Source organism: Argiope bruennichi, chromosome 4, assembly GCF_947563725.1.
Source record: "Argiope bruennichi chromosome 4, qqArgBrue1.1, whole genome shotgun sequence".
Lineage (NCBI taxonomy): Eukaryota > Metazoa > Arthropoda > Arachnida > Araneae > Araneidae > Argiope > Argiope bruennichi.
Window position 1 is genome coordinate 90,990,525 of NC_079154.1, and position 27,286 is coordinate 91,017,810.

Sequence of the window (27,286 nt, forward strand, 5' to 3'; positions counted from 1 at the left end):
GTAATGACGTAACTCTCAAGTAAAAGCACTAAACTCAATGTATTTAAAGTCTTTTGTATTAATTTTAGAAGGAAAAAAAAAGGAATATAATTTTTTTTACAACCATAAAAAACTCCAAAACTGTAAGTAAAATGTTTTTAGTATTTATTAAAATACTCCATTTTTTAAAGCAAAATTATGAAAAAAAATTTACATTTAAAAAAAGTATTTTAAAAAGCAAATTTGGTTTAACATTGACTAAAAGCCGAATAATTGATGCATTATTTCTAAAAGATTCCACTAGAATATGAAATTTAAAAAAATTAAATTATTATAATTTTGATGATAAGAGTAGAAAGAAAGTATTCTTGAGAGCTAAATATTTTTTTGGCCCAACGGTCTGCTTTATAGAGGGTTTTATCATGCATGACAAAATAATAATAATGCCAACCTGCAAGCACAATGATTCGAAATTATATTTACAAAATGCAATGATTTAATTTGATTATTTGTATTAACTTCTGTCTTAACTTTAATGAACGTTTTCTTTTCAACACAGTAGCAAGGAACAATTCATTTCCCAAATTAAAACTTTTACAATTTTTTTTCCGCGTCATTTTTTTTCTCCCACAAAACTCTTGTTATTATTATTATTATTAGGAAACTTTTTTTCTTAATATAAATGAAACTTTTCTTGTTTGTCTTTGGTATATAAAATAAACTCTCACAAAAGCAGCGGAATTCCGAAAATTCAATTTTTCTATCAGGAAATGTAACCATTCAATAAATAAGTGAAGTATTAAATTTATTAAATAAATATTAATCTGCACTTTGTCGTTTATTAAGAATATACAACAGAATTCTTGTAATCATCAAACGATTCGATCTCTAGATTTTGATAAAATGTCTTCATAAATTTCTGAATTTACAAAAAGAAAAGGATTTACAAATTTGTACGTGTACGTATAACTCATACACTTTGAGAATGAAGACGATTCGACATCACATAAATATTGCATTTTTTATTTAATTTTAAATAATTTTATTACAAGCCAATAAAATGATACCAAAATCACTGATTTTATATAGCTAAATTTACCAAATAAATAAATAAATAATTTTAACTAAAAATAAACATTCGTAATTATTTCCTTACTTTTAAAGACTTAAACAGTAAAAAATATGAAACTTTCAGATAAATGCACATTTAGAGATGTTATTTATTTATTAAAGTTTTCTTTTTTTTAATCAACTGGCAGATACCACATTATGTTGTTCATGACATGATGAATGCTAGAAATCAAAACGACAAAATATAAGATAAATCCATGCAAAATAAAAAAATTATTATTCAGAAACAGCAAAGTTTAGTAAGATTGGTGGCAACAGTGATTTATATATATTTGAAAAAAAAACTTCTTGTTTTGGTTTTCGTTCGAAATTCGTAATAAGAAAAGAGGAGCAAATAAAATAAAACTAACGTTGTTATTTAAAAAGGTTTCTTTCATTCGTCCATTGAATAAAATAAACGTAAATTTGAATTTTAAACAATAATAATGACTTTACATACTTGTTTTTCTTTGAGACAATAATATCGCCTGGCGAAATACAGGCTGTTAAAATCAGCAAAAATAAATGAAAATAAAGATGCGCTAAATATGAATTGTTCACCAAAGCTCTTGAAAGTTTCCCTAAACAAAATAGTTTTGGCATGTCCTAAATATATTAAAAGTTGCAATGGGAATTTTTCAAAAGCAATTTTCTTTTTTATAATTACGATAAATTAAATTTTACTTTTAAATTAACATTGATTTTTTTTTGTTAATTTCATATATATAAATAAATAATGATCTAGGTCATTCTATTAAAAATTGGATGCTTCTTAAAACTGGGATGAAAAATAAAATCGAGAATATGTACAAAACATAACCAAGTAATCAGACCATTCTAGGAAAAACTTATATAACTTGAGTAATAAAATATTATTTCATATTGTTATGGAAAGAATTAAAATATTATCAGTGGCGTTTAAAATAAATTTACAATCTAGTTTTTAAAATATTGTTCAATGCAGAATTTGTAATATTACTTTCTTAATATAATATTCTGATTTTTAATAAAAAAAATTATCTAATTATATTTTTTGAAAGAAGGATTATTCAGCTAACAGCATTATTTTAATCCAAAATTTTATGCAAGCAATGGTTTTAAAATCTTTTATCCTTCTCAAAATTAATACTAATTCTTAATACAGCATTCATAATACTGTCCCACATAATTTACAATATTGTGAAACTACTGTGGAAAAGGGAAAAATATATTTAATCAAAAAATGAAAATTTTAATCGTCCAGTTATCAAAACCAGCCTTACATCATCATGATCTCTAATCATATATATATATCATGAATAGAGGTCATATTATATACAGAAATTTCATTATAGCAAACGTGAATTTGAAAGTATTCAGTAAATTTCACATATCAGTTCAATAACTTATATTAAAAAAAAAAACAGTGACATTTTTTAAAGATATTGAATAGGAAAGAGCAATTCTCCTTATTCTGAATTCATTAGGGAACTTCAGAAATTTCGCTAAATCCAGTTGAGAAAAAATTATTTAAGGACATTGATTTTCACATGATACCGCAGCTCAGTGTTGGATAATTAATTAGACTCAGAAATTAAGGTTAAAAAAATCAGAAAACAATTTTGAAAAATGTGGATAAATTCAATTTATTACATAATATGTATATATAACCATAATTGAATAAGAGGCATCAAACATACAGTATAATATCTTTTGGTTAATTTTTAAAAAAATACTCATTAAGGTACAAATCTTACTCCTAATTGTTAAGAATTTACAGTCTTGCTTGTATTGCAAATACCTATCAATGTATTTAAAATTTTTATATATAATTATCATCGATACAATAAAAAGTAACCTTTTACTGTATTCTTAACTATTGCAAATCGACAATGATACCTGTTAAATGAGAATGTTAATCCTCATTATTCACGGTAAAAATCTGTTTTACCTCAGTCTAAATCATATGCAATTCATTTCACTTATCTCTTTCCATCAGCTACTTCATTTTCATTGTATCTAAAAATTGAATTGGCCACAGACTTCTAAATCTCCAAACATTTTACTATCTGCTATCTCTAAACTTCTGCTCTTAGAAAATACATACTAATTTTTCATCATCCAGGGGGAGACAAATTTCTTCTGGAAGCAACACATGAATATTTATTAAATCAAATTTTACTCTCTCTGTTATTTAGGTTAGAGCTCATTATATGTTTAAAAAAAGGTATGCATTCATGATAAGTTGTTCAAAAGATAACACCAATCATATCCTCACTGAATCTGCAAGTCGTCACAATCTAGTGATTTGAGTGTCATACATTGCATACATCTAAAAATATAGCACACAGTGTTGAAAGCAAATTTTAAAATGCCACGGTAAATACAAATTTATGTAAAATAAATTTTAAAAAATCCTGACAAAATGTTTATAATTAGAGATAAATTTTAATAACATGACACATTTTCATGAACCAGAGCAAAATATCCATTTATCCGAAAATGAGATATCTGAAAAAGCTTCTTCATTCTTTAGTATGCATGTTTTTCTTAAATTCACATCACAGTAATATCCATTTTCTTAAAATTATTTATCTACACTTAAATTACATGAGTACAAAATTCAGATCATAACATGCTAGATTAAATATATACCTACAAAACAATTATCATTTTTATAAAAAGTCATCACAACTTTAACTGTTGTTTCCCACAAACTTTATGATTAAACACTAACATCTTATTAAGACCTTTTTCATGCTCTTTCTTATATAAATTGACATCTAATGGATGGCACAATCTTCTACTTATTTGTAGCATCCTAAATTTGAAATCCATTTCCACGCATCAGAAAAAGTAAGAAGGAATGGAGTAAAAAGAAATTTTACTCAACAAATAAAAGTATCAATTTCCAACATAATTAGGCTAGTAATGATCATATAACAATTCGTGTTTAACACTGCTAATTAACTTTTTTTTTCACCCGAAATAGGACATGCAGATGGCACAGTTTTCGCAAATTCAATAAAGTGCTGTAAATGAAAAGATCATTGTTCAGTGAATTCATTTACCATACTTTCATAAAATAACCTAATTCTCTTACAAGTTTCAAAAAAGTATTTTTGCAAATTCACTATGTTTTCTTTAAATACCTCAATGCATTCACAACAGATAAATGTCATTATTAGCTTATGCATATTTAAAACAAAGTATACAATAAATATATAGCAGCATAGTAAATATGACAAGGATATATGACAGACATGGCATGTATCATCTCAAGATATTCCCTTCACAATTTTAAATTTTTATTTATTAATAATATACAATGATATTTTTTCTACATAATTGAGCAATGTAAGAGCTGCAGTAGCTGATAAGAAATTTTTTCATTTATACTAATCTACATGCTCATCAGATTCAAATTTAAATATACATTTTCTTTTAATTCATACTAAGAACTTTATCTGATATCATACATTACACATTTTATCATTCCACCCATACCATTAATACAATCTGTGTCATTAACTGTAGATGCAGAAAGGCAGGTTGTGAGTATTCAATGCCATTCAGAAAACTGCATTTTTATTTTAAATGTGGCTAAATTCCACATGTCTGAAATTCTATCAATTGTAACTTTAATTCTGGGTGTTTATTAGAAAATTCTACAAGAATTAATTTAATAAATGCAATATTACATGTTTATTTTGATCATTATAATGACAGATCACAATATAAGGTTCAGAACTAACATCAGTAACAGAGACATTATCAAAATCATGCATCATAATAGCATACAGCAACAAAACGTATTCTGTCAGTGTACAGATTGAATTTCATTCTGATAAGAACAAGAATATTTTTCATTAAAATCAACTAGAATTAAAAATTTTCCATTAGGCAGATTTTGTTTTAAATTTGTAAAAAATGAAGGCTGTGTGCACTTTATATAAATATGGGAATATGCTAGCTGTTTCTCTTAATAAATTGCATGCATGATTTTTGAATTAAATTGAGGTATTTAGTAAAGTTTTACAAAAATTACTACCATCAACAATAAGGAAAATAAATCTAATGAATATAAATGACAGAAATGATTTTGATAGACATGACAATTTTAAAAACATTTATATCTGAGTTAATTTTCTGTATTCAATTTCCATTACAAATTGTGATACAAAAAAGAGAAAATATACTATTAGGATTATCAAGTGGGAAAATATTTTTTTAACCAGAAAACATGTTCTTTGAGACAGACATGAAAAGATAATATAAAAATAATATCATTATAATAAAAAAATACATCAATTTATAAATGTAAATTTGATTTTTTTTAAAGGAGTAAGTCAGTATTCGATACAAAATTATAAAATACGATTTATTTAATTCTTTGAACATTTTAATATATCTAAAAGGTTGGACAATCATAGTTTATGTTTCATTTCAAAGCAAATAATAAAAAGAAATTAACAGTAAAAAAATTACTTTTGCATATGCAATGTTTATCTTCTTATTTTCAAGAGGGTTGATGTTAAAGTGAAAAAACTTTAAATTAACTGAAAATGTAGAAGTTAAATTCTACATGGATTTAACCAAATAATGATGTAACTAACTTTCTCCATAAATTTTATTTCTAATGTCATTGGTAAGACTAATTTTTAAGAATATAAATAAAAACCAAATAAATATATAGATACAAATAATAAAATAGAAATGCAAACTTAAAGAATTGAAGCAAACAGCCTTTGCAAAATTTTGAGTCTTTATTTACATAAATATAAATACATTTTTTTAAAAAATCATGGCACCATATCTCTAGCAACTTGGAATGCAGAAATTAATGCACTTAATTGTATCTTTTCACTAGTTCCCGACGCTAAATGATTTCTGTGAAAGAAAAAAAAAAAAGTTAAAAATCAATATATATATATATATATATACATATACAGTGGTGGCCAAAAGTGTGGACATTTTTTGAAAGTTTCATGTTTTTCAACTTTGCGTGCTTGTAGAATATATTAATTTTCACTTAAATACAAATGTTTATATATCAAATTGAAGGTAATTTAATGTAAAATTTAATAACAAAAACAGTATTACAATATCTGTATTACAAAAAAAGTTACGCTCATTTTAGTAAGATCCATCTTAGATTTGCATTTTTTTAAAGTGATACTTACACAATCAATACTTAGTAGGATAACCCTTATTTTTTAAGACAGCTTCACAGCGTCTTTTCATCGAGTGAACGAGTGTTTGGAGTTCATCTTTCATAATCACATGGTGTCAAGAATCAATTATAGATTCAAAGAGTTGTCTTTTATTGCAGGGACGTTTTTTTCGTACAAGAATTTTCAAACGTCGCCGCAAATTTTCAATTGGATTGAGATCCGGACTGTTTCCTGGCCATGGTAATACATCTATGCCTTTATTTTGAAACCATGCTTTGCATACTTTTGCTGTGTGGCATGGAGCTGAATTCTGCTGAAAAATAAATGGTGATTTGTTGGGGAAGAAATCCCTGATGGAAAGTATCAATTTTGGTTCCAGGACAGTTTCGATGTATTTTTTGGCATTCAGGATGCCATCAATCACTTGAATTCGGCCCACACTATCTGCAGAAATGCATGCCCAAATCATGGCATTTGTTGTAGTTTTTATAATTGCTTCAATGCAATCAGGATGAAGTCCTTCACCTACTCTACGTCTCATATATTTTCTACCATCACTACCAAAGAGCGATATTTTAGTCTCATCGCTCCAGATTACTTGCTTTCATTGATTTTCTGACCATTTAATGTGTTCTTTTCACTTAACTCGTTTTTCGCTTTGCTTTTGATTTAAATATGGTTTTTTCCTTGGAATTCTAGCTTGTAGTCTAAATCCTGATAACCTTCTTCTTATTGTTCTTGAACTTACTGCAATACCCGCTGCATTCATTTAACATCTAATGACATCTGATGAAATTTTTCTATCTTGAAGGCATAGCCGTTTAATTTTTCTATCGGCAGTAGCACTTGTGCACTTTTTTCGGCCTGATTTGGCCTTATTTTCCACTGATTTCGTTTTTTCATAACGTAAACAGAACTTTCGTACACCAGAACAAGTCACTGAACCACCAACTTGTCTTGCAATTTCAGCATAAGAGAGGACAATTTCTCTCAATATGACAATTCGGCTTCTTTTTGTAGATGTCCAATCAGTTCTTCTTGTTGGTGACATTGTTTAAAATTAGTTTAATTAGAAAAAAGGACTTAAAATATTCAAAAACAGCAATACTCTATTTAATTGTACTTGTATGCATCATTCCGCAAAATATTTCCACAACAATAACTATTTTACATACCAAATAACCTAAACTATAGTTACAGACATTTGATGGGGTCCTCAGAACAGTGTTTGTGATTGGCTAGTACGCTTTTATTGCAAAACACGTCATTATTCAAAACGATTTGTGTTTGTTTGTTCCACTAAAATGAGCGTAACTTTTTTTGTAATACTGTTTTTGTTATTAAATTCTACAATAAATTACCTTCAATTTGATATATAAACATTTGTATTTAAGGGAAAATTAATATATTCTACAAGCATGCAAAGTTGAAAAACATGAAACTTTCAAAAAATGTCCACACTTTTGGCCACCACTGTATATATGTGTATGTATAATTATTCAGCTTCAGGTATTACTTTAAAATACAAATTCTTAACTTGCACTATCTAATGTTATCAGAAACATCTAAGTTGGCTGATTGCTCGGGAATCGGGAGTTTGTTAAACAAGCCTATTCAAAAATAAATAAATAAATAATATACCATCTTGGTTTTAATATAAATTGAAGCCTTTCAAATTCTTCGCAAATGGCTAAAACAACATTATGCACATAAAATAGGCCCCTTCCCCTTTTCTTTATAATTTTAATAAAAAGAATTGTTAAGGTACAACCTGTGAAAGAATAAATATGTGAATATAACAGATATCACTAAAAAATTATTTCATATTTTAAATATTTTCAAAATAAGTTTATACAAAGTTTATTCATTTGCTGTTTTTTTTAAATGAGCAATTGATTAGTAAATTTCAAAAAATGACAAAATTATAATACATATAATTATGTTACTGAAATTCTTGAAAGCACTGTGACAAATGAATTATAAATGAGTTTAAAATACAATGAAAATCCATACTTGTGTATAAAGTGTATATATAGTGTTAATAAGTGTATATATAGTGTTAATGAAATAAAGAGGAGAAAAAAATTGAGTGAACAATAAAATGTGTTATGTAATAATGCAATAAATAGGATGAAAAATATGAATTTTACTTACTCTATATCAGCCATTTTTTCTAATAAATGAATTTTCACATCATCTGGTAAATCATCAACTAAAAGAGGGGGGAAAAATAAACAATTAAAAGTAATAACAAGGAGGTTATATACTTTTTGCAGAAAAATGTAATATCAGCAATTTAACTGCAGTCTGCTTCATAAAACTTCGATTTTCTTATTAATCTGATAAGACTATTAATATGACTAGATTTTATTGACAATATTCTATTTTCTCTTTTGCTTTTTTTTATTCTACTTTTTATTGTCTTGTGTTTTTGTTCACATATCGAGCAAAAAAAATTAAAAATTTTGCATTTTTAGAAACATTTTATATTTTTGCACTATGATGGAATATTGAAATTTATTCTTATTGATCTCTTCATGCTATCATGCACTGATGTTGAACTGTTTATAATCAAATAAACATTTAGTAGCATAAATGAATATCGTAATAAAGTTAAATTTAGGAAAAGATGCCACATGATGTTATTAAGGAAAGCAAAATTCAATGATCTGAAATTCATTTATGATGCCCAATGAGCTATAATGTAAACCATCTAGGATGGGTAGGAGGGAAAAGAAATTCTAGTTAAGAACCTACTGTGTAATGTCTAATTTGAACAGTAACACTTTTCCCTCCAAAAAATTTGTCATTTCCTTAGAAGGTAACAATTTTTAAAAGGGCATTCCATTTTATATTGCAATCAATTCAAAGGGAAGTTTCTTACAAAATATTATCATTACATTAAGAAGATAGCTATTAATGAATCAGTAGGAATAATGATCAGAGCATCCAGTAGGTTGATTTTTCAGGTTAATACTAAAGATATTATGTTTTACTAAGTAGCTAATAAAGTAAAACATACATAAGAGTTAAACCACTTTCACATTTTAAAAAATATAAGAAGAGGTCCATTTAAATTCATAAAACTTTTATTAATTATTATTTAAATAATAAAATTTATATACATAAATAATAAATGTTTCTTACACAACACAAAAATTGTAAGGGATCAAATAAAACAGCAATCAAAATCAAATAATACAGCAATAGCATGTATAATGAATACCAAAATTGTTTAGCTAAAACTAAAAATATCACAAAACAAGACAACTGCATTAAAAGTACAAGAAATAACAATTTAGGGGGGAAATTATTTACAAGAGAAACTTTAGTTTGCTTGATAGTAGTGGGGGGGGGGACTTACTTCTATGAACAAATAAATGAACTTGAGTTAAAATGTCTTGAAGTGCCAATCCTTTTAAAATTTTTAATTCATTAATATCTGAAAATATAAAGAGAAATACAAAATAATATTTCATATTCATTAAATAAAGAAATTATACTTAAAATCATGATTCATTGAAGAGAAAAATCAAAAATGATAGAGAAAGGGGAGAGAAAATACTTTTATAAGCAGGCATAAAGTCATCGTTTAAAAGCCAGTTAACAATCTTCTCCATATCAGATTTCAAAGGATGTCCAACACATGCATAAACATTTTCTTCATTCACTACATCAAAAGCTAAGGCAGCACACTGAAAAAAGAAAATCTTTTAAGATAATTCAACAATACTTAACATATTAAAACACATTTTATTGTTTTGCCAAAACAGTAAAAAAGGGGGAAATATATATAAATTTAAATATAAAATATCGTATGAATTCTTAGAAAATTATTAGAATTTATTATTCCTTCTTAGAAAATTATTAGGAACAAACAGAAATATAAGATTTTTAAGTTATATTTAAAGTATTGTCCTATACTCCTATTTTTTTTTTTTTTTTTTTTTTTTGTCCCATCTTTAAACTGAACAATTTTGCATTTTAAAAGCATTTCTTTATAAGCATAAAGTTGATATAGTAGAGAAGATAGGGAAAAATATAAAATTTAACACCTTTAGTACTTTTAATTTAAACATTTATATACAGCATGAATCATTAAGATTGATTAGAATATTAGAATTTATTAAAAAATATCTGTACAAATACTTATGATATGTCAACATTAAAACGTAACAATTTTCAAGAATAAAGTTCAAAGACAAGGAATTTTTTTGAGTAACTTTAATAGATTGCTATTACTATAAGTGTACACAAAATGGAACTGTATTTTAAAATTAAAATTATTAGCTGCAGCTTATATAACACACCTGAAGAACATTAATAACTTTTCTCATATCGCCTTGAGCTAAATCCATTAAGGCCTTTTTGCCATCTTTTGTAACATTGAGACTGCAAGACATAAATTTAAAAACATGTTTAATTATAACACAAACTTTCCTCTCATCAACATATATAAACAAGAGAAATCATAGGAAATATTTTTCACTTTTCAAAACTGACTTTTCTTTTTCAATGACATGTTCCAATCGAGGAAGAATCTGTTTATTTGACAAAGGTCCAAACCTAAATCTTGTGCATCGAGACTGAATAGCTGGTGTGATTTTAGACAGATAATTGCAAATCAAACAGAATCTGGTGTTTTCAGTAAACTTTTCAATAACTGAAAAAAATAATAAATTTATATGCTATTTATCAATTTTTCAGAAAACTGTAGAATTGTTTTTAACATAAATTTTTTTACCTCTCCTTAATGCATTTTGTGCATCATTTGTCATAGCATCTGCTTCATCTAATATAATCAATTTAAAACCAGACCTAAAATTTAAAAATGTTGCTATTAATTATACCGAGATTAAGATAGAAATATTTAATTTTGCAATTATTATTAAAAATTAAATAAATAAATGAAAAAAATATTATGCAAAAGAAAGCATTTTAAAAGCTAAAAATACTAACTTGAATATTGTTCTAGTGCTTGCAAAACTCAGAATCTGCTCTCTTACAACTCCTATACCACGATCATCAGATGCATTTAACTATAAAGTATAATAAATGAATGAATTAAAGTACAGTAATAATATAACAAATAAATAGAAAATAAATTTTAAAATTGAGTACTAATAATTTTCAAATGGGAAATTAATGATATATTAGAAGAATTCAGCAAAGAATTCTAGACAAAAAGTTATTTTTGTATTTAGAAGTAATAGAGGAAAGAGAAAATCTAATTCATAAGCTGCTGATAAAGTTGACCATGTCATTCTTCAAATCAAAATCAACCACCTTCAGAAAATTATTTTAAACCCTCAAGATTCTCTTGCATTTCACACTTCCATGCGCATAATCAAATTTTTATACATTCTTGATTTTGTACTTTTCAAATTTTAAATATTCATGGTTTAATTTCTTCTGATTTTTGAATAGTATGAACTATTCAAAAGCAGAATATTGAATGAATGAAAATTTCATTCAAATAATAGCAATGCAGAACAACTGGCATAGAAAATGTATGAATAGAGAATAATTTTTAATACCCAATAGAAATGCATAGACTTTGCTATTTAAAATTTTTTCTTGAATCAATTCAGTAACAGGATGCATAGTGTTTCACAAGTGTCTTAAATAATATGTAATATGGGAAATTCTGAAAGTTTTGAGTTATGAACAAACTGAATCAAATCAATATATGTTATAAACATTAGAGATTTAAATAAGCAGTAAGTTGGAAACATATTGGAAAAAAATGAGTGAAAAAATTATTGGCTGAGAAAAACTAGGAAAGGCGACTTATATTACCTCCTAACACAAACTTCATGTTAATTGCCAACAACTATAAATACTCAGTTAGCAATTATGAATCAGTTCAGGAAAATTAATACCGACAGATTTTTATCATCATAATTTTAAATTCTTTTTAAAAAATCATTCAATAAGTTTTTCTTAATTTTTATGTCCTTATGCATACAATTTAAAAAAACTGGCATATAAAAAGTAATAATTGATTCTGCTAATTTTAAAATCCTCGACTCAAATTTTAAAATTAAAATGACAAAAATTCGGACAGCATTGCCTGGTATTAATAAACTTAATTGAATAAACTAATATATAAAGCTTTCATTTTACCTTTATTTTTTATAGAATAACTAGATTATATAAATATTTATGAGAAAAGAAATAATAAGTAGAAAAACAAGAAAGAGATAGAGAAACATTATTATTACAGCTGACTTTTGAAATTTATCTTTGGTAATTTCAAATTTTACATCAAAAACTTTTTTTCTCTCATTTTTTTTTTTTTTAATGTTATTGCATTTTGCCAATAGAGAAAAATCTTTTGCTTCATTAGCTTTTGTTAAAAATTATATAATTCAACAACTTATAAAGTAAGGTTTTAAATTCAACAACTTATAATGTAAGATACTTTCCTCTATTAAGTATAGAAAATGGAGTAGAAAAAGTTTAAAATAAAATTTTGAAAATTGCTTATCACTATATAAAAGAATACAGAAGGATATATATTTCTTTTACTAAGAGCAAATAATCTACAATAATGTTTTCAATATATGTATAAAATAAAAGCCAAGATAATGGCGATACAAATAAACAACAAATAGGTAATTTGCGTGAAAGAAAATGTCCGAATGACAATTAGTAATGATTGAATTTTTTTACTTTGTGTAACATGGATTTATATAATACTTTTAAGAAATTAGCAACTTTGTTGTATCAAATTTATGCATAAGTTCTTAAATATAAATAATGAAAAACCCATTATCAATTAGCCTTATTTATAAGCAATAATATATACATTTGGAATCCTTAACTTAAAAAACAAAGTGTGCTACATTAAAGCTAATAATATGTGATCATCAGATATGGCTGCAACTATGTGCATTTTAATAACAAGACAACATAAAACTATTAATTTTAATTATTGCTTTAAGTAAAATAAAGAAAATCACAAATTAAAAAAAAACTTTTAAAAATGATTTAACCCTGCAAAATTTTTAATATAATAATTAGAAAAGATAAACTTACTTCAAGCACCATACTTGAAAATTCAGCAGGAGAATAAATTTGCTTGGCACAAGCCAGAATTGTAGATGTTTTACCAGTTCCAGGTGGACCATAAAATAACAAATGAGGTAATCTATCTTCTTTTATGAACTTATTTACTATAAAATAAAAAGAACATCAGAAATAATAAACTAAAATATTTAATTCAAATATAACTGCTTAAATCTAAAATTCTGATAATGAAAACATGGACTGATTTTGACAGTTTAATAAAGGAAGCAAAATTTTAGAAATTATGTATGGGGGGGGGGAGAAAGGAATGACAACAAAGGATTTAAAAAACAAATAATAATAATCTTACAGAAAATAAAGAAAAATAATAAAAAATTACAAGATAAATGGTTGCAAGTATCTCTCTCTGAGTGTTGTGTTAGCAGAATCTACATATACTTTTTCTCAAGTGTATTACATAAACAATAGTAAAAGTTCATATATGGTAAAAATTTCCTATACTGGATACTACAAATATAAATATAATTATACCTTCACTCCTTTTCTTTAAATCTCTCACGGAATTTCAAGAAATGAATAATAAAAAACAAAAACAAATTCAGGTCAAAATAATTAAATTTTATGCATTATGTCTGAAAAGCATATTATTAGTTTTCTTTGTTTGATAAGTGCTTATATAAAAGATTCAGATAATAAGTGATTTTATAAACATGTTAAAGAATACAAAGATCTTCAAACTGATAAAATTTCATTTTTGAGACCTAAATTATATACTCTTTTTAAAATCAATTATTACATTTCTTTTTTTTTTTTTTAACAGAAGTAGTATATTTCATCAATTTTAATTGGAAAACAAACAATATAATAACTAAACTAAGCCAGAAAATAAACAAAAAAAAAAAAAAAAAAAAAATGCTAAAGAAAAAAATTATAAAAGAGTGTAAGGCCACTATGTTTTTAATACAACATACATATTTGAACAAGGTACATACCTAATATTAAAGATTATAGTCAGAAAATGAAGTTAAAAGTTACAGAAAAATGCAAAGAGAACCCAAAGCATAAGAAATTTTTTTATTAATTTTTCATTAATTTCAAAACATTTATTCATATCTTTGAACATACACAGTGCTTAGGCATTTAAAATTGATAATTCCATGGATTTTTATCCATTTTATCTTAAGAAATGAAAGCCACATAAAGAATGCCCTTATATGTCTTAAGTCTTGAGTACAGAACTAAATAGATGCAGAAGTCCTTAAAATATCTGGCAGGGTAAAGTAGGGATTCTATGGGGAAAAAATAATAATAATAAAAAAAAAAAATGCAATTCCATTTAGACTTTAGAAAATAGTATACATTCTTCCAATGGGAAAAACTGATGCCAGAGAGACAGATCATAAAAGATCAGAGCAAACATACATAAAATCAAAATGAGAAATCATTAGAATGTAATAAATTTGTTAATTCAACATTTTTAGAGATTCTCTTTATGCCAAAAAAGTGATAATTTGCACATAAATTTATGTTACATATGTAATAAATTTGTTAATTCAACATTTTTAGAGATTCTCTTTATGCCAAAAAAGTGATAATTTGCACATAAATTTATGTTACATATGTATATAGTTTTGTGTACAATGTATTTAAAATATCATAATGCAAGAATTAGGAAACACAATGGAAGTTGATAATTATAATTATTATATGTAAACAGAAAAAGTTTATATCATACTATATCTTAAGTTGAATGAAATACATAGAAAAAATTAGTCATATAATTAGAGTGCATTTTTTTTTTTTTTTTAAATTTTCAGAACAAATATTTCTACATCTCTTAATCAAATACCTAAAAAAAAATCTACTTTTTAAAAAGCAGTTTTAAAATCAATTTAAAATGGTATCAGTTATATGATTATTAAAATTCAAAATTAAAAATTACTTTGTTGAGGAAGCCATTAGTATTAAAAGTACTTACAAAAGATTCAAATGAAATTTTACATCACCAATAATTTCTTGTGAATCATCTGATTGCAAATGGTGACAAATAGCAAAATAAATCTGTTTTGTTAGTAAGAAATATCCTGAAATGTACCGATTAGTAATTAATATAATAAGAAATAAGTTTAAATTGAATTGTTTAATTTCTTCTTTACTAAGCAAAATACAAATGATTTTTGCCTTATAAGTCAAACAATTTAGTAGAAAAAATAATAAAGTTTTGATCTGCTGAAAATGATTAGGTACACTATACAATATGATACATTAGATGTAGTTGAAGGAAATCTTCAAAGCTTACCGTCAGAATTTACAAATACATAAAGATTATATTAGAACCAACTAGCTGCATTCTAAGCAGCAGTATTAAATGTATAATTATACCAAACTATGACTTCTATGACTATGACAAACTATGACTTGGAAGTAGAACTAACAACAATCACCCCCTGCCAAAATTCTGGAATGAGAATTGAACAGGGGTAAGGGGGAGGGGGTCAGAAATACTGTTTGTTTGAAAATAAATACTTGATTTATTAATTCACTAGTTGCATGTCAACTATTTGTAACAATAGGACATTTATTCATTGCAGACTTAAGTATAGATTAATTTTCTGTACTGCATAACTTCCTATAAACAGGATTCTCGCATACTGCACAACATTTCAAGCACATTATATTTAGAACACTGGAAAAGTATGTTTTGTGTTGTAATCTAGTTTTACTAAAGATAATTTTTTAAAAATTTGCAGTTTAAATGCATAAATAGAATCAATACTTCAAAAATTTTTTGCTATTAAAACTTCAATTCAAAGTAAGCTAGATTAACTTATTTTATATATTAAAGCATAAGAGAACAAGAAAATGCAAGTTGCATCGCATGTAGCAGACATCGCATATAGATGTTCATCACATCTTTAAAAAACACACAATTCTATCTAAAATCTATTTAATATTATCTTAAACTACATTTTATTTTAAACATTTAGACTAAAAAGATTCAGTATCACTAGCTTTGAGATACCGAAATGTAATCAGTTTATGTGACATCTCTTTAAAAAACATAGTTGCAGACATTATTCTATATCTAACTACATTTTTAGTACAGTTCTAGGGATAGGTACCATCTGGCGATTTTCCGCCAAAGTTTTGACGCCAAGCCCCAAGGACACTGTAATCTTCAGAATTTTATTTCTCAATATTATGACTATTTTCAAGAGACGCTGGCGACTTTAAAGATAAAGTCTGGCGCCAAATTTGGCGGTACCCGTCCCTACGATTTAACCACTTTTTGTCTGGGGATTAATAACGACACATTATTTCAACAGGAAAAGTTTTTACCACATAATTTTGGAAAATAAACACTGTTTTCCAAAGTTCTTGAGGTTCTTTTAACCTGTAGCATATAAACAAGTGTTGATTCTACCATAAAGGATGCATGTGTCAAAAGAATTCTATAAAATTTCAGCATGGAAATTTGCAACCTAAATTATACACCAAATTTGAAAGGGGGGGGGCGAAAAACAGTAAAATATGATGAAAAGAGTAATTCAATTCAAAATGTTACAATAGAATTAATAACCAAGATCTAATTAAATTCTTACAGAAATACAGTTAATTATGTTGTATGGCAAAAGAAAATAGGTGTTTATAATTTCAGTTGAGACAAAGGAACTATTTAGCAAGCATATGTCACAACATTAAAAAATTAAGAAATAATCACTGCAGCATTGTTAACTAAAATAAGTCTGTAAATACGAATTCATCTCAATTAACAAGTACATGGATGAGCGTAAAGCCTTATTGTATTATATTTCTATCGTCCTACATTAATGATAATTTATAAGCAAAGCATAAACAGTAATATATACAGCTATTAATTTGAAAACTTCATCAGAAAAATAATAAAGTGGATATTTTACGCATATACTGTAAAAGATTATTCAAATGGCCCCAAAAGAAATATTTCTGGTTAAAAATATATGAAAAATATATCACTCCATTTTATTAAACGGGCAAAAAAAGTGCAAAAAACGGATCTAAAAAGGACAACTTACTGGTACGTATAATATCTTCATGGGCAATCAAATCGTCTAGCTTTTCAGGACGGTATTTTTCAACCCTACAGACAATAAGATTCATAAAAATCACTTTAAAATTATACTTTTATTTAAATAATTTTAGTAGATTATTGATACTTACCATGGTAAGTTGTGTGTCACTAAAGGCTCACCCATTTTCATTCGTTATTGTCTGAAATAGGAAGGAAGGAATGGAGGTTTGTTTTCCGGCGTTTGCTCCTGAACGCTTAGCTTGTGCCGGGTTTACAAATTCAAAACACGAATATCACAAAAAGTCCGACAATACCTATTAACAATTTCAATTTATGTAAACAATTGACGAAAAATAATCTTGTACGCTTTCGTTTTCCCGCTAAGTTGCAGTTTGATATATCGATACTTTCATCATAAAATTAAACAATGACATAATTTCAGCTTTATTTCACATCCGTCATAAAAAATTAAATTACAATTCCAATTTTTACAACAAAAGGCTATAAAAAATTTAAAGTTTAATGAATATATGTTGAAATATTCCAATTTTTTTTTTTTAATTTAGAAAATATTTGCAATTATCTTTGATAGAAGTTTTACTACTATTGTGAGCAATAAAATTTTTTTGGCCTATGGAAGTAAAATTCAATCAATATCAGTTCATTCTGAAAATTTTTAAAATTTTTCAAGTGATTTAATTAAAAAAAATTATTTATTTGTGCATAATCATAATGGCAACGACGCAAGGGTTGCTATATTTTATTGAGCGTACCGGTTTTAAATGTCGCCAACATCCGTGTAATGAAATATTTCATCATTACAAAGAGAAAATTTTGTAAAACTATCTTTTTTTATTATAAAATCATAACAATTTATGTACTGAATGTGAAAATTTAAATTTTAAAACCATTCAGATAAGTACATTTGATTATAGAATCCGTAGTATAGTCATGTGCAGATCGCTCCATGTTTTGTAATAGTTTAGGTATGACGTGCATCTGATTAAAATTGACACAAAATTAAGGGGGGGGATCAAATTTTACCATTTAATCGTTAGAGAAGTTAAATGCTATTGTTTGACTTGAGTTTTTGAAGTTTATCTTTCCCAAAACTATAAATTTCTGTAGAAATACGAATTTCTCTTAAATATATCATAGTTGAGCGATAAACAGCCAAATTTATAACCAAACATTCAACTCACGCCAAGAGCGTGATAACCAATCAAACGCCTACATTGCTCACGTTCTCTGACTTATATTTTGACGTCATCCTACGATGAAGCAATGTGATTGGATAGAGTACCGTAGAACGTTCTAGAACTTTCTTATTCCCTTAAAGGGCGTTGATTCGGCGCCCCTAGCGCATATCTCGGTCATTTCATTCGGAGTCCTTGTCTGTGTTGCTAGAATCTCTGAGACTTCTCGAACTTCTGAAAAAAAAAAAAATGGCTGTTCCTGCAATAGGTATTGATTTAGGCACCACTTATTCTTGTGTCGGTGTTTTTCAACACGGCAAAGTAGAAATTATTGCAAATGATCAGGGAAATAGGACGACACCAAGTTACGTCGCTTTTACTGAAACAGAGCGACTTATTGGAGATGCTGCAAAGAACCAGGTGGCGATGAATCCTAGTAATACCGTATTCGACGCTAAACGACTCATCGGAAGAAGATTTGAAGATTCTTCTGTCCAATCGGATATGAAGCACTGGCCATTTGAAGTAATTAGTGATGGAGGCAAGCCCAAGATTAAAGTCGAATACAAAGGTGAAAACAAAACTTTCTTCCCGGAGGAAATCTCGTCGATGGTTCTGACTAAGATGAAGGAAATTGCCGAAGCTTACCTTGGCAAGGCAGTTACAAATGCCGTTGTAACTGTACCTGCTTACTTCAACGACTCCCAAAGACAGGCCACCAAAGATGCCGGTACCATTGCTGGTTTGAATGTTCTACGTATCATTAACGAACCTACCGCTGCTGCTATTGCTTACGGACTCGATAAGAAGGGAACCGGCGAACGAAATGTATTAATCTTTGATCTTGGAGGTGGTACTTTCGATGTATCTATCTTGACCATCGAAGACGGAATTTTTGAAGTGAAATCTACTGCTGGCGATACTCATTTGGGCGGAGAAGACTTCGATAACCGAATGGTCAATCATTTTGTCCAAGAATTCAAGCGTAAACACAAGAAGGACTTAACTAGCAACAAACGTGCCCTCAGAAGGTTGAGAACCGCCTGCGAACGTGCCAAGAGAACCTTGTCCTCTAGTACTCAAGCCAGTATCGAGATTGATTCTCTCTTTGAAGGTATTGATTTCTATTCTACCATTACTCGTGCTAGATTCGAAGAATTGAATGCTGATCTGTTCAGGAGCACTCTAGAGCCTGTTGAAAAAGCTCTGAGGGATGCCAAATTGGATAAAGCTCAAGTACATGATATTGTTTTGGTTGGAGGTTCAACCCGTATCCCCAAGATCCAGAAGTTGCTTCAAGATTTCTTTAATGGTAAGGAATTGAATAAAAGTATTAATCCTGATGAAGCTGTTGCGTATGGTGCTGCTGTACAGGCTGCAATTTTAAATGGAGATAAATCTGAAGCTGTTCAAGATCTCCTGCTGCTAGATGTTACTCCCTTGTCTCTTGGTATTGAAACTGCTGGTGGTGTGATGACAGTCTTAATCAAACGTAATACCACTATTCCTACTCGTCAAACCCAGACCTTCACTACTTATTCTGATAATCAACCAGGAGTACTTATTCAAGTTTATGAAGGTGAACGTGCTATGACCAAAGATAATAATCTTCTAGGAAAGTTTGAATTAACTGGCATTCCTCCTGCACCTCGAGGTGTCCCACAGATTGAAGTAACCTTCGATATTGATGCAAACGGAATTCTTAATGTATCTGCTGTTGATAAAAGTACAGGTAAAGAAAACAAGATCACTATTACTAATGACAAGGGCAGGCTGTCTAAAGAAGAAATTGAAAGGATGGTCCAAGAAGCTGAAAAATACAAAGATGATGATGAAAAACAGAAAAGTAGAATTGCTGCCAAGAACTCTTTGGAAAGTTATGCCTTTAATATTAAATCTACAATTGATGATGAGAAGCTTAAAGATAAAATTAGTGAAGATGATAAAAAGAAAGTATTGGACAAGGTCAATGATACTCTAAAATGGCTCGACAGTAACCAATTAGCTGAAAAAGAAGAATTTGATGATAAACAGAAAGAACTAGAAGCAGTCTGCAATCCTATTGTTACAAAATTATACCAATCTGCTGGAGGTGCCCCAGGTGGTATGCCAGGAGGATTCCCAGGAGCAGGTGCTGGAGCTCCTGGAGGAGGCAGTACGGGTGGTCCAACAATTGAAGAAGTAGATTAAGTAATACATTCCGCTTTCATTTAATTTGTTAATTTATAGGAGTTTCATAAACTGTTGAGCTTTAAAAGCTTTTCAAGAACTGTTGCAAAGAACTGATATGCATAATGAACTCTTTCATTTCTTAATTTAAAATTTGGAACTTTTTGTAATCATACCTTTTTTATTTTTCCATTTAACATCATCAGTCTTACTTTTTTCAGCTGTGAAGAGTTTGTTTTTGTATGAGTTCAATAAATGTCATCATGTTGATAGCTTTTGTATTTGTATTGTTTTTATTTGTAATTAGTTACATTAATATTAGGTTATTTTCAAATCTGTAAATTCATAACTAGCTGAATTTAAATCGATTATAGTTGTAATGGAAGTGCTTAATCTTGGTAAGTGATGTCTCAAGTATTGTAAAAATGAGATGGAAATATTATGGTATGTACTTAAAATTCAAAGATACTGAATATTCATAATGTTCTTTCTATTTAAATAGCTTGTATATTTGCTGCATAAATTTAAACACTTAATTTTTAAATAAAGCAGTATTCATGAAAATTTGTTTCTGCCTATTGAATTAAATTGTTCAGGGTGGGAGCTGTTTTAATTTTATTATGAATTGTAGAATTTCATTATTTGAAATTTTGTTTAAAATGTGTGTTGCAATGAAAAGATAAGTTTTTATCTGTTGGTATGTTTTTAAATTGCTAGACTAGATTTGTTCAATTCTAAGTTTCTCAAGAATTTTGAGACAATAAATGTTTGAAAAATAAAATCTAATAATTTATAAGTTAGGAAATATAAAAGCAGTTTTCTTTAAGAGAGGATTTAAAGAAAGGTATTGATTATAAATGGATACATAAATATTGTTGTATGTATATGCAAAGCACATATCTATTAATTACTTTGAAGTTAATTTTATTGCTAATAACTGTGTACAGTATATTCTGATAACATTTTGAAAGCAAAAGAATGTAGGATGCTAGAGCTTTCTTAGTAATGACTCGTCTTGTTTTCTTTCTTTTGAAATAGAAGATAGTTCATTAATATAGAACTTGCATAGCTAGATTAATAATAAAAAGTTAAATTTTAATTATATACTTAAATATTTTTATATATTGAAATTATATTTTCATATTGAGTAACGATATTTTTACATATATACTTGGAATCAAACATGGTAAATGTATTTAATTAGATAATATAATTTGATCTTGTTATCTTAGTATTCAACTACAGATATTTCCATATTCTCGGTGGTTACATTAGTTTGATTTGTCAATTGATAAATGTTGCATCAGATATAATTGTATCAGGGTGGGTATACTAAAAATAGTCAGTTTATCATAGAATGTGAAGCTTAAATAGGCTCATTTCTTATCTTGAAATGTTGATAATTATTAAATAATACACTTGAGGTAAAAACATATAGATGTATCTTCTCGTGTTTATAATATGAATTACCTGATTGAAGAAAGATAACTAAAGTTTATAAGTATAAAAAAAATAGCATTTCCTGTTTTTAGATGAGGAAAAATATTATAGGTGTCCTTTTTGAAATAGTGGGACGTATACAATATAGTTGTGTAGCAAGTTTTATATATGAAGAGAAATTTGACAAGATTTCAGTTTCATTACATAAAGAAATTATATTTTGATCACATCAAAATGTTATGGGCTAATATATATATACTTAAAATTCTCTAATTGATTAAATTTTATTATAAACTAATTAGATATTTGATTTTTTTTTTGACAGTTCTGTAAAGTAATGAAGGTTGCTTTTTGCAGTTTCTTTATATTGAATAGGAATTTTTATTAAGTTGTGATTATTTCTGAAAAAGTATTACTTTTATGACGGCTGAAATGTTGAAGGGAAAACTGAACGCTTTCTATCTGTTATTCTAAAACATCTTAATTCTTAGCAAATATCTTACAAGAGTATGTTTTTCCTTATCTACCATGAATGAATATTTCCTCTTTTGCACGCCTTATAAATGATGTATTTTTGTCAATTGCTACCCTGATAGGTTTTCATACTTACAATAAGTTTTAGTTTTTTAATTTCATTAGGAATGCAAAAAGTTCTCGCAAAATTCAGTTTCTGTTATTTTAATCAATTGCCTGTATGCAAAAATTTAGAAAGTGGTGATGTTTTAACCATGGAAGTACTGAAATATATAATTTAATATATATTTTTGAATTATTGTCTGACAGTATGTGTATAAGGATGAAGTTTAATAATGTAATTTTCTTCCTCTTGGTAAAGTTGACTTGTATTAAATTTTGAAAGTGTTAGTTAAGCATTATAAAAATTCTAATTTTTCAGTTTTCTTCATCAAGTTTAGGTTATTTGCTACGTTTTTATTTATGGATATTTTAATGCTGTTCTCTAGCTAGATTGCATTTTAGCGATTTATTTTGCTCGCATTTTTCCTATTATACTATTTTTCCTCTCTTATTTATTTCTTAAGGATTTATACTTTTGAATTTTCTAAATTTTCAGTATGCATTTTTAGATTTTGTAAAACTTCCTTTTTTTTTAAAATTTACTTATATTATTTGCCTTTTAATAATCACTTTGATTATATTGTACATATTTTTAATATCTATTCTATAAATTTTCATAAAATCTTATTTTTGTAATTTATTTTGGAGAGGTGTGTTATACATTTCCTTTTTCTGTATTGGCCAGATGTTTTTTCTGCGATTGTCAAAAAGTGGCATTTCATTTGTAATTAATATATTGAGGTTTTCGAAAAGGAAGTTATTTTTTTAAAGTAGCTTAAAAATGCAAATTGCACACTTGCAAAAATAAAATTTGAAATGTCCAAGCAAGTTTTTTTTGTTTGTTTTTTTAAACAAACAGCCAACATTATGATTCACAATATTTTGGAGTTTCAATTATCTCTATAAATGCCACTACTAAAAATGTGTGAATGTTATGTAAAAAACTGGAATATTTATACTATAATTTTTTTATTTTTCTAGTTGCATTAGTTTCTTTAAGTTTTCTTTACTAATATTTAATAATAATAATATCAAATGATTAGGGTTGCAACAAAAACCTAATAACTTCTAGAAACAAAATTTTTTGCTTTGGATTATAATGTTATTGTTGGTGATTCCAGATGCAATAGAACTGATAAGTTAAAGGGAGAGAAAAAAAAAACCTTAATTACTTGTCATTTTTATTTTACTATTCTGGAAGTAGTTGCTAATTTTGTAAGGATGTTTAAAAGAAAACAGAAATTATTGCAGAAAAGAAAATATTTTTTACGAAACTTAAGGAAAAGTACAATTTCTAAAGAACCAATTTTACATTATTAAATACAAATTAAATGAAATTCAAAAAAAAAAAGATGTAAATGATAAAAAGTTGAAAAAAGAGAATCAATATCACTTTCTTCCTTCAAATATTTGTGCAATAAGTAGTCTACCTCATAATTTCAAATGAATCCTCAATTTCACCAAGATAAATTTGAAAAGAGGTCAGAATATTTGGGTCGTTTCGGTAGAAAATATAGGTGGCCAAATTGATATATTTTCCATAAATTATTATGTTAAATGAATATAAATGAGCACTTGGTTTTAATAAAAATATTAAGAACCTTCCATATAATAATTTTAGCTGCTCTGAGATTAAAATGGTGAGAACTTTTTCGAAGAAGCGAAACTAAAACAAAAAATGCTCCTCCTCTTAGAAGTGGAGGGAAACATGAAATAATGTGAGCTAAATTTGTTGGGCCACTTGCTCCTGATGGAGGGTTAATAAAGGAAGTGAAGTGTGTGTGTATATGTTATGTATTCAAATAAAGCTATCACTTTCAGCCATGAAATTTGGCACATTAAAACAAAATGAGGAATTTAATATTTAGTTTTATTTATTATTAATCAGCTGGTTCAGGAATATTGGTTATATTTGATTTCAGATAAGTTGTATAGATAATTCAAAAAATTGTGTAAATGATTCTTCCAAAATGTTAGACATTAAAGCCATTTAAATTATATTGCTTAACATTTAGGTTTACCAGGGGCTCATTTTGTTTCCTCTGAGAAAACTTTTCGTTAATTTTCTTCAAGAAAATTTTTGTCATAATTTATGAAAACATTTTAATTAATTTTTACTTTCATTTATAAGACATATAATTGTAAATATTTTCTATTTTAGTTTTGGAAGGATGTAGATAGTATACCTACTTTTATCAAAGGGGTCATTTTGACTATTCAAATAAATATTGTTGAGAATACATACATTTATATTTAAATTTGTAATGGCTTGATAGGGATGCACATAGATATAAGTATAAATATAGAAATAATTATGTGCTAGTAAAATGTGTATACATAAGAAGATGAAGCCAAAAGTCAGTCAGATAGGAAGCTATTATAGGTTGGTAGTAAGAAAACGTGCGAATCGATGTTATGGTAAAAGAATAGATAGTCTTAAAGACTTAGATTAGAAAATAAACACTTTTTTTTAGTAAATAAAAAACAAATATATTGAAAATATAAAAGTTTTTCTACTTTAACTTCATAATAGATAGATCAATTTATATATTTTTTAATTAAATAACTGAAAGGGGTACATATTTAATTTCATTTGACCCCTTTGGTAGAAATAGGTGTATATCCCAATTCATTGTAGACCTAGTGTTAAGGTCTTCTTATTGTGTGCATGAAAGTTTCTAAGGGAAACAATTTTATAGCGCTATGAAAAAAGTGAATATATATGGTTGGGCCATCTTCTAAATTTCATGGTATTGTAACTTCACTTTTTTTATTTGCCTTGTGAACTCTTTGAGCAATGAAAGAAAATCATACAATAAAAACAGTTTGAACAATGAAGCAATTTGAATTTCAGGGCAACAATATAATACTTGTTGAAGGGTTAAAAAATTGCATAATTAATAAACTGTTATAATTAAAAATAATTTTTTTAACTTTTGAAACAAAGTTAAAATTATTTTTTATACACTATTATTTTTTTTAAAAAAAGCAAAATTCAGCCAACATTTCCAAGACATGTTTGTGGACCTGTAGAACAGTAAAAGCACACATACTTTCATCTTTATTATTAGTAGAGATTTTGTGTAATTTTTCTTGCATTTTTGCCTTTATTATTTTTTTAATGATTATTTTAAAAAAATTATTATTCCATCAAAGAGAATGGGCAGTTGTCTTTCTTATGAAATTCAGTTTAATGAGTAAATCTCTAACCTAATTTAAAGAATCTTTTAATGAATTTTAAGAAAAACTAAAATATAAACCATTCCAATTTCATTATCTTTTTTTAATTTTTTGGGGTCATTATTTGAACATTTGTATTTAATTTAAAATGAGAATAGAAATATTCTTTTTCCACCTTTTTAAAATTATTTTTCTAATGACTTCAAAGATTTTTGTTACAAATCTTGAACTGTAGGGGGAGGAGATTTTCCTTCTTATAGAGTATGGACAATATGCCCTTTAGGCACAGTGACAGGCTAAGAAATTACTGAAGTTTAAATACAAGAGTCAATCATGGATTTACTCTACAGAGGAAAGTATTAAAATGTGCGGTACTAGGATCTGTATTGAGCGTAGTGGTATAGCTTTAATTATGTAGCACGTGTTATAAGCAAGGAAACAGTAAATAGTTTTATAACCAAATAACTCTTTTAAGACTGTGGATAATTGCCATTTGGGATACTTTTAAAAATTCGTGTGGACATTTCCAAAAAATTAAACAAAAAACGTCCCGATTTTATATAATGTGGCTTTAATTTAAAGTAAAAGTTTGTGAATCTGAGAAATTGTCTTTTTTTTTATTATAATACTGGATATGAATGAATTTCTTAGAAATTATGCGTGATTTTGTCTTTTAAAAGTATTACTTAAAATTTCATTTGACTTTCTTTAATACTTTACTTGGTTTAAACAAAACATTCTTATAAAGCTCTTTCTTTTTTTTTTTTTTTTTTTTTCAAAAATAATTTGGTTTAGTAACTTTAATTTAAGAGTCTTTCTGGTTGGAGATTTTGATTTGAAATAATATCTCAGATTATTAGCTATTTTAAGCTATATGAGTATATTTCATTTCATTTATAAAAACTGAATCGCTACTTCATTTTAGAGGACATACTGGCTACTCCACCAATCCTGAAAATTAAAAGACTCCATTGTTATAGCAAGCATTTTTAATTTCATTTTTTTAATGTATCTTTATTTTTATTAATTTGTTTTGATTCTTTATTTAAGCCTATGAATGGTATGCCATGAAGGAAATTGAATCATTGTTTCCTTTGATTTCATTTTCATAACTTTAGTTTTATCTTACATAGTCAGGCACAATGGAAGGGTTTTCACATTTCTCATAGAAGGAATATAAAAAATGATTACTGTCTATGCTTTGATTGAATCTAACATGCAAATGTGATAGTATTCAGGGCAAATTCTCTATAAAGGGGTCTGGGCTCAAGAAACTAATTTGGGGCCCTAAATTTTTTGTAAAGTAAAAAAAGAACAAACACGAACATTATTACTATTGCAGGTTTATTTTTGCTATTAATTATTTCGGAAAATTTAATTTTTTCAGATTACAAATTTTT

The 27,286-nt window shown here is 26.9% G+C and overlaps 2 protein-coding genes across 2 annotated transcripts; one reads left to right on the forward strand and one right to left on the reverse strand.

The window, feature by feature from the left end:
• Window positions 1-5,815: 5,815 nt before the first annotated feature.
• LOC129967103 (replication factor C subunit 5-like) lies at window positions 5,816-17,973 on the reverse strand. Its single transcript, XM_056081774.1, has 11 exons — window positions 17,475-17,973; window positions 17,330-17,394; window positions 13,284-13,420; window positions 11,202-11,281; window positions 10,987-11,060; window positions 10,746-10,905; window positions 10,553-10,634; window positions 9,808-9,937; window positions 9,607-9,684; window positions 8,397-8,454; window positions 5,816-5,958 (listed from the first exon to the last, which is right to left on the reverse strand). Exons 1-11 carry the CDS (start codon window positions 17,513-17,515, stop codon window positions 5,871-5,873), a joined length of 993 nt encoding a protein of 330 aa, XP_055937749.1. The 5' UTR covers window positions 17,516-17,973; the 3' UTR covers window positions 5,816-5,870.
• A 701-nt stretch (window positions 17,974-18,674) lies between these two features.
• Window positions 18,675-20,967, forward strand: LOC129965556 (heat shock 70 kDa protein cognate 4). The gene has a single exon (XM_056079552.1). It carries the CDS (start codon window positions 18,771-18,773, stop codon window positions 20,709-20,711), a length of 1,941 nt encoding a protein of 646 aa, XP_055935527.1. The 5' UTR covers window positions 18,675-18,770; the 3' UTR covers window positions 20,712-20,967.
• Window positions 20,968-27,286: the final 6,319 nt, after the last annotated feature.

What these genes read in the sequence shown, in the direction of transcription:
- LOC129967103 (XM_056081774.1), bottom strand. Translation starts at nt 17,515, where the DNA reads ATGAAAATGGGTGAGCCTTTAGTGACACACAACTTACCATG. An exon ending in AAGTTATTAATGTTCTTCAG is followed by an intron (nt 9,938 to 10,552) that starts GTGTGTTATATA and finishes TTCTTTTTTCAG; the next exon opens with TGTGCTGCCTTAGCTTTTGA. An exon ending in TCATTTATTTGTTCATAGAA is followed by an intron (nt 8,455 to 9,606) that starts GTAAGTCCCCCC and finishes CCCCTCTTTTAG; the next exon opens with TTGATGATTTACCAGATGAT.
- LOC129965556 (XM_056079552.1), top strand. Translation starts at nt 18,771, where the DNA reads ATGGCTGTTCCTGCAATAGGTATTGATTTAGGCACCACTTATTCTTGT.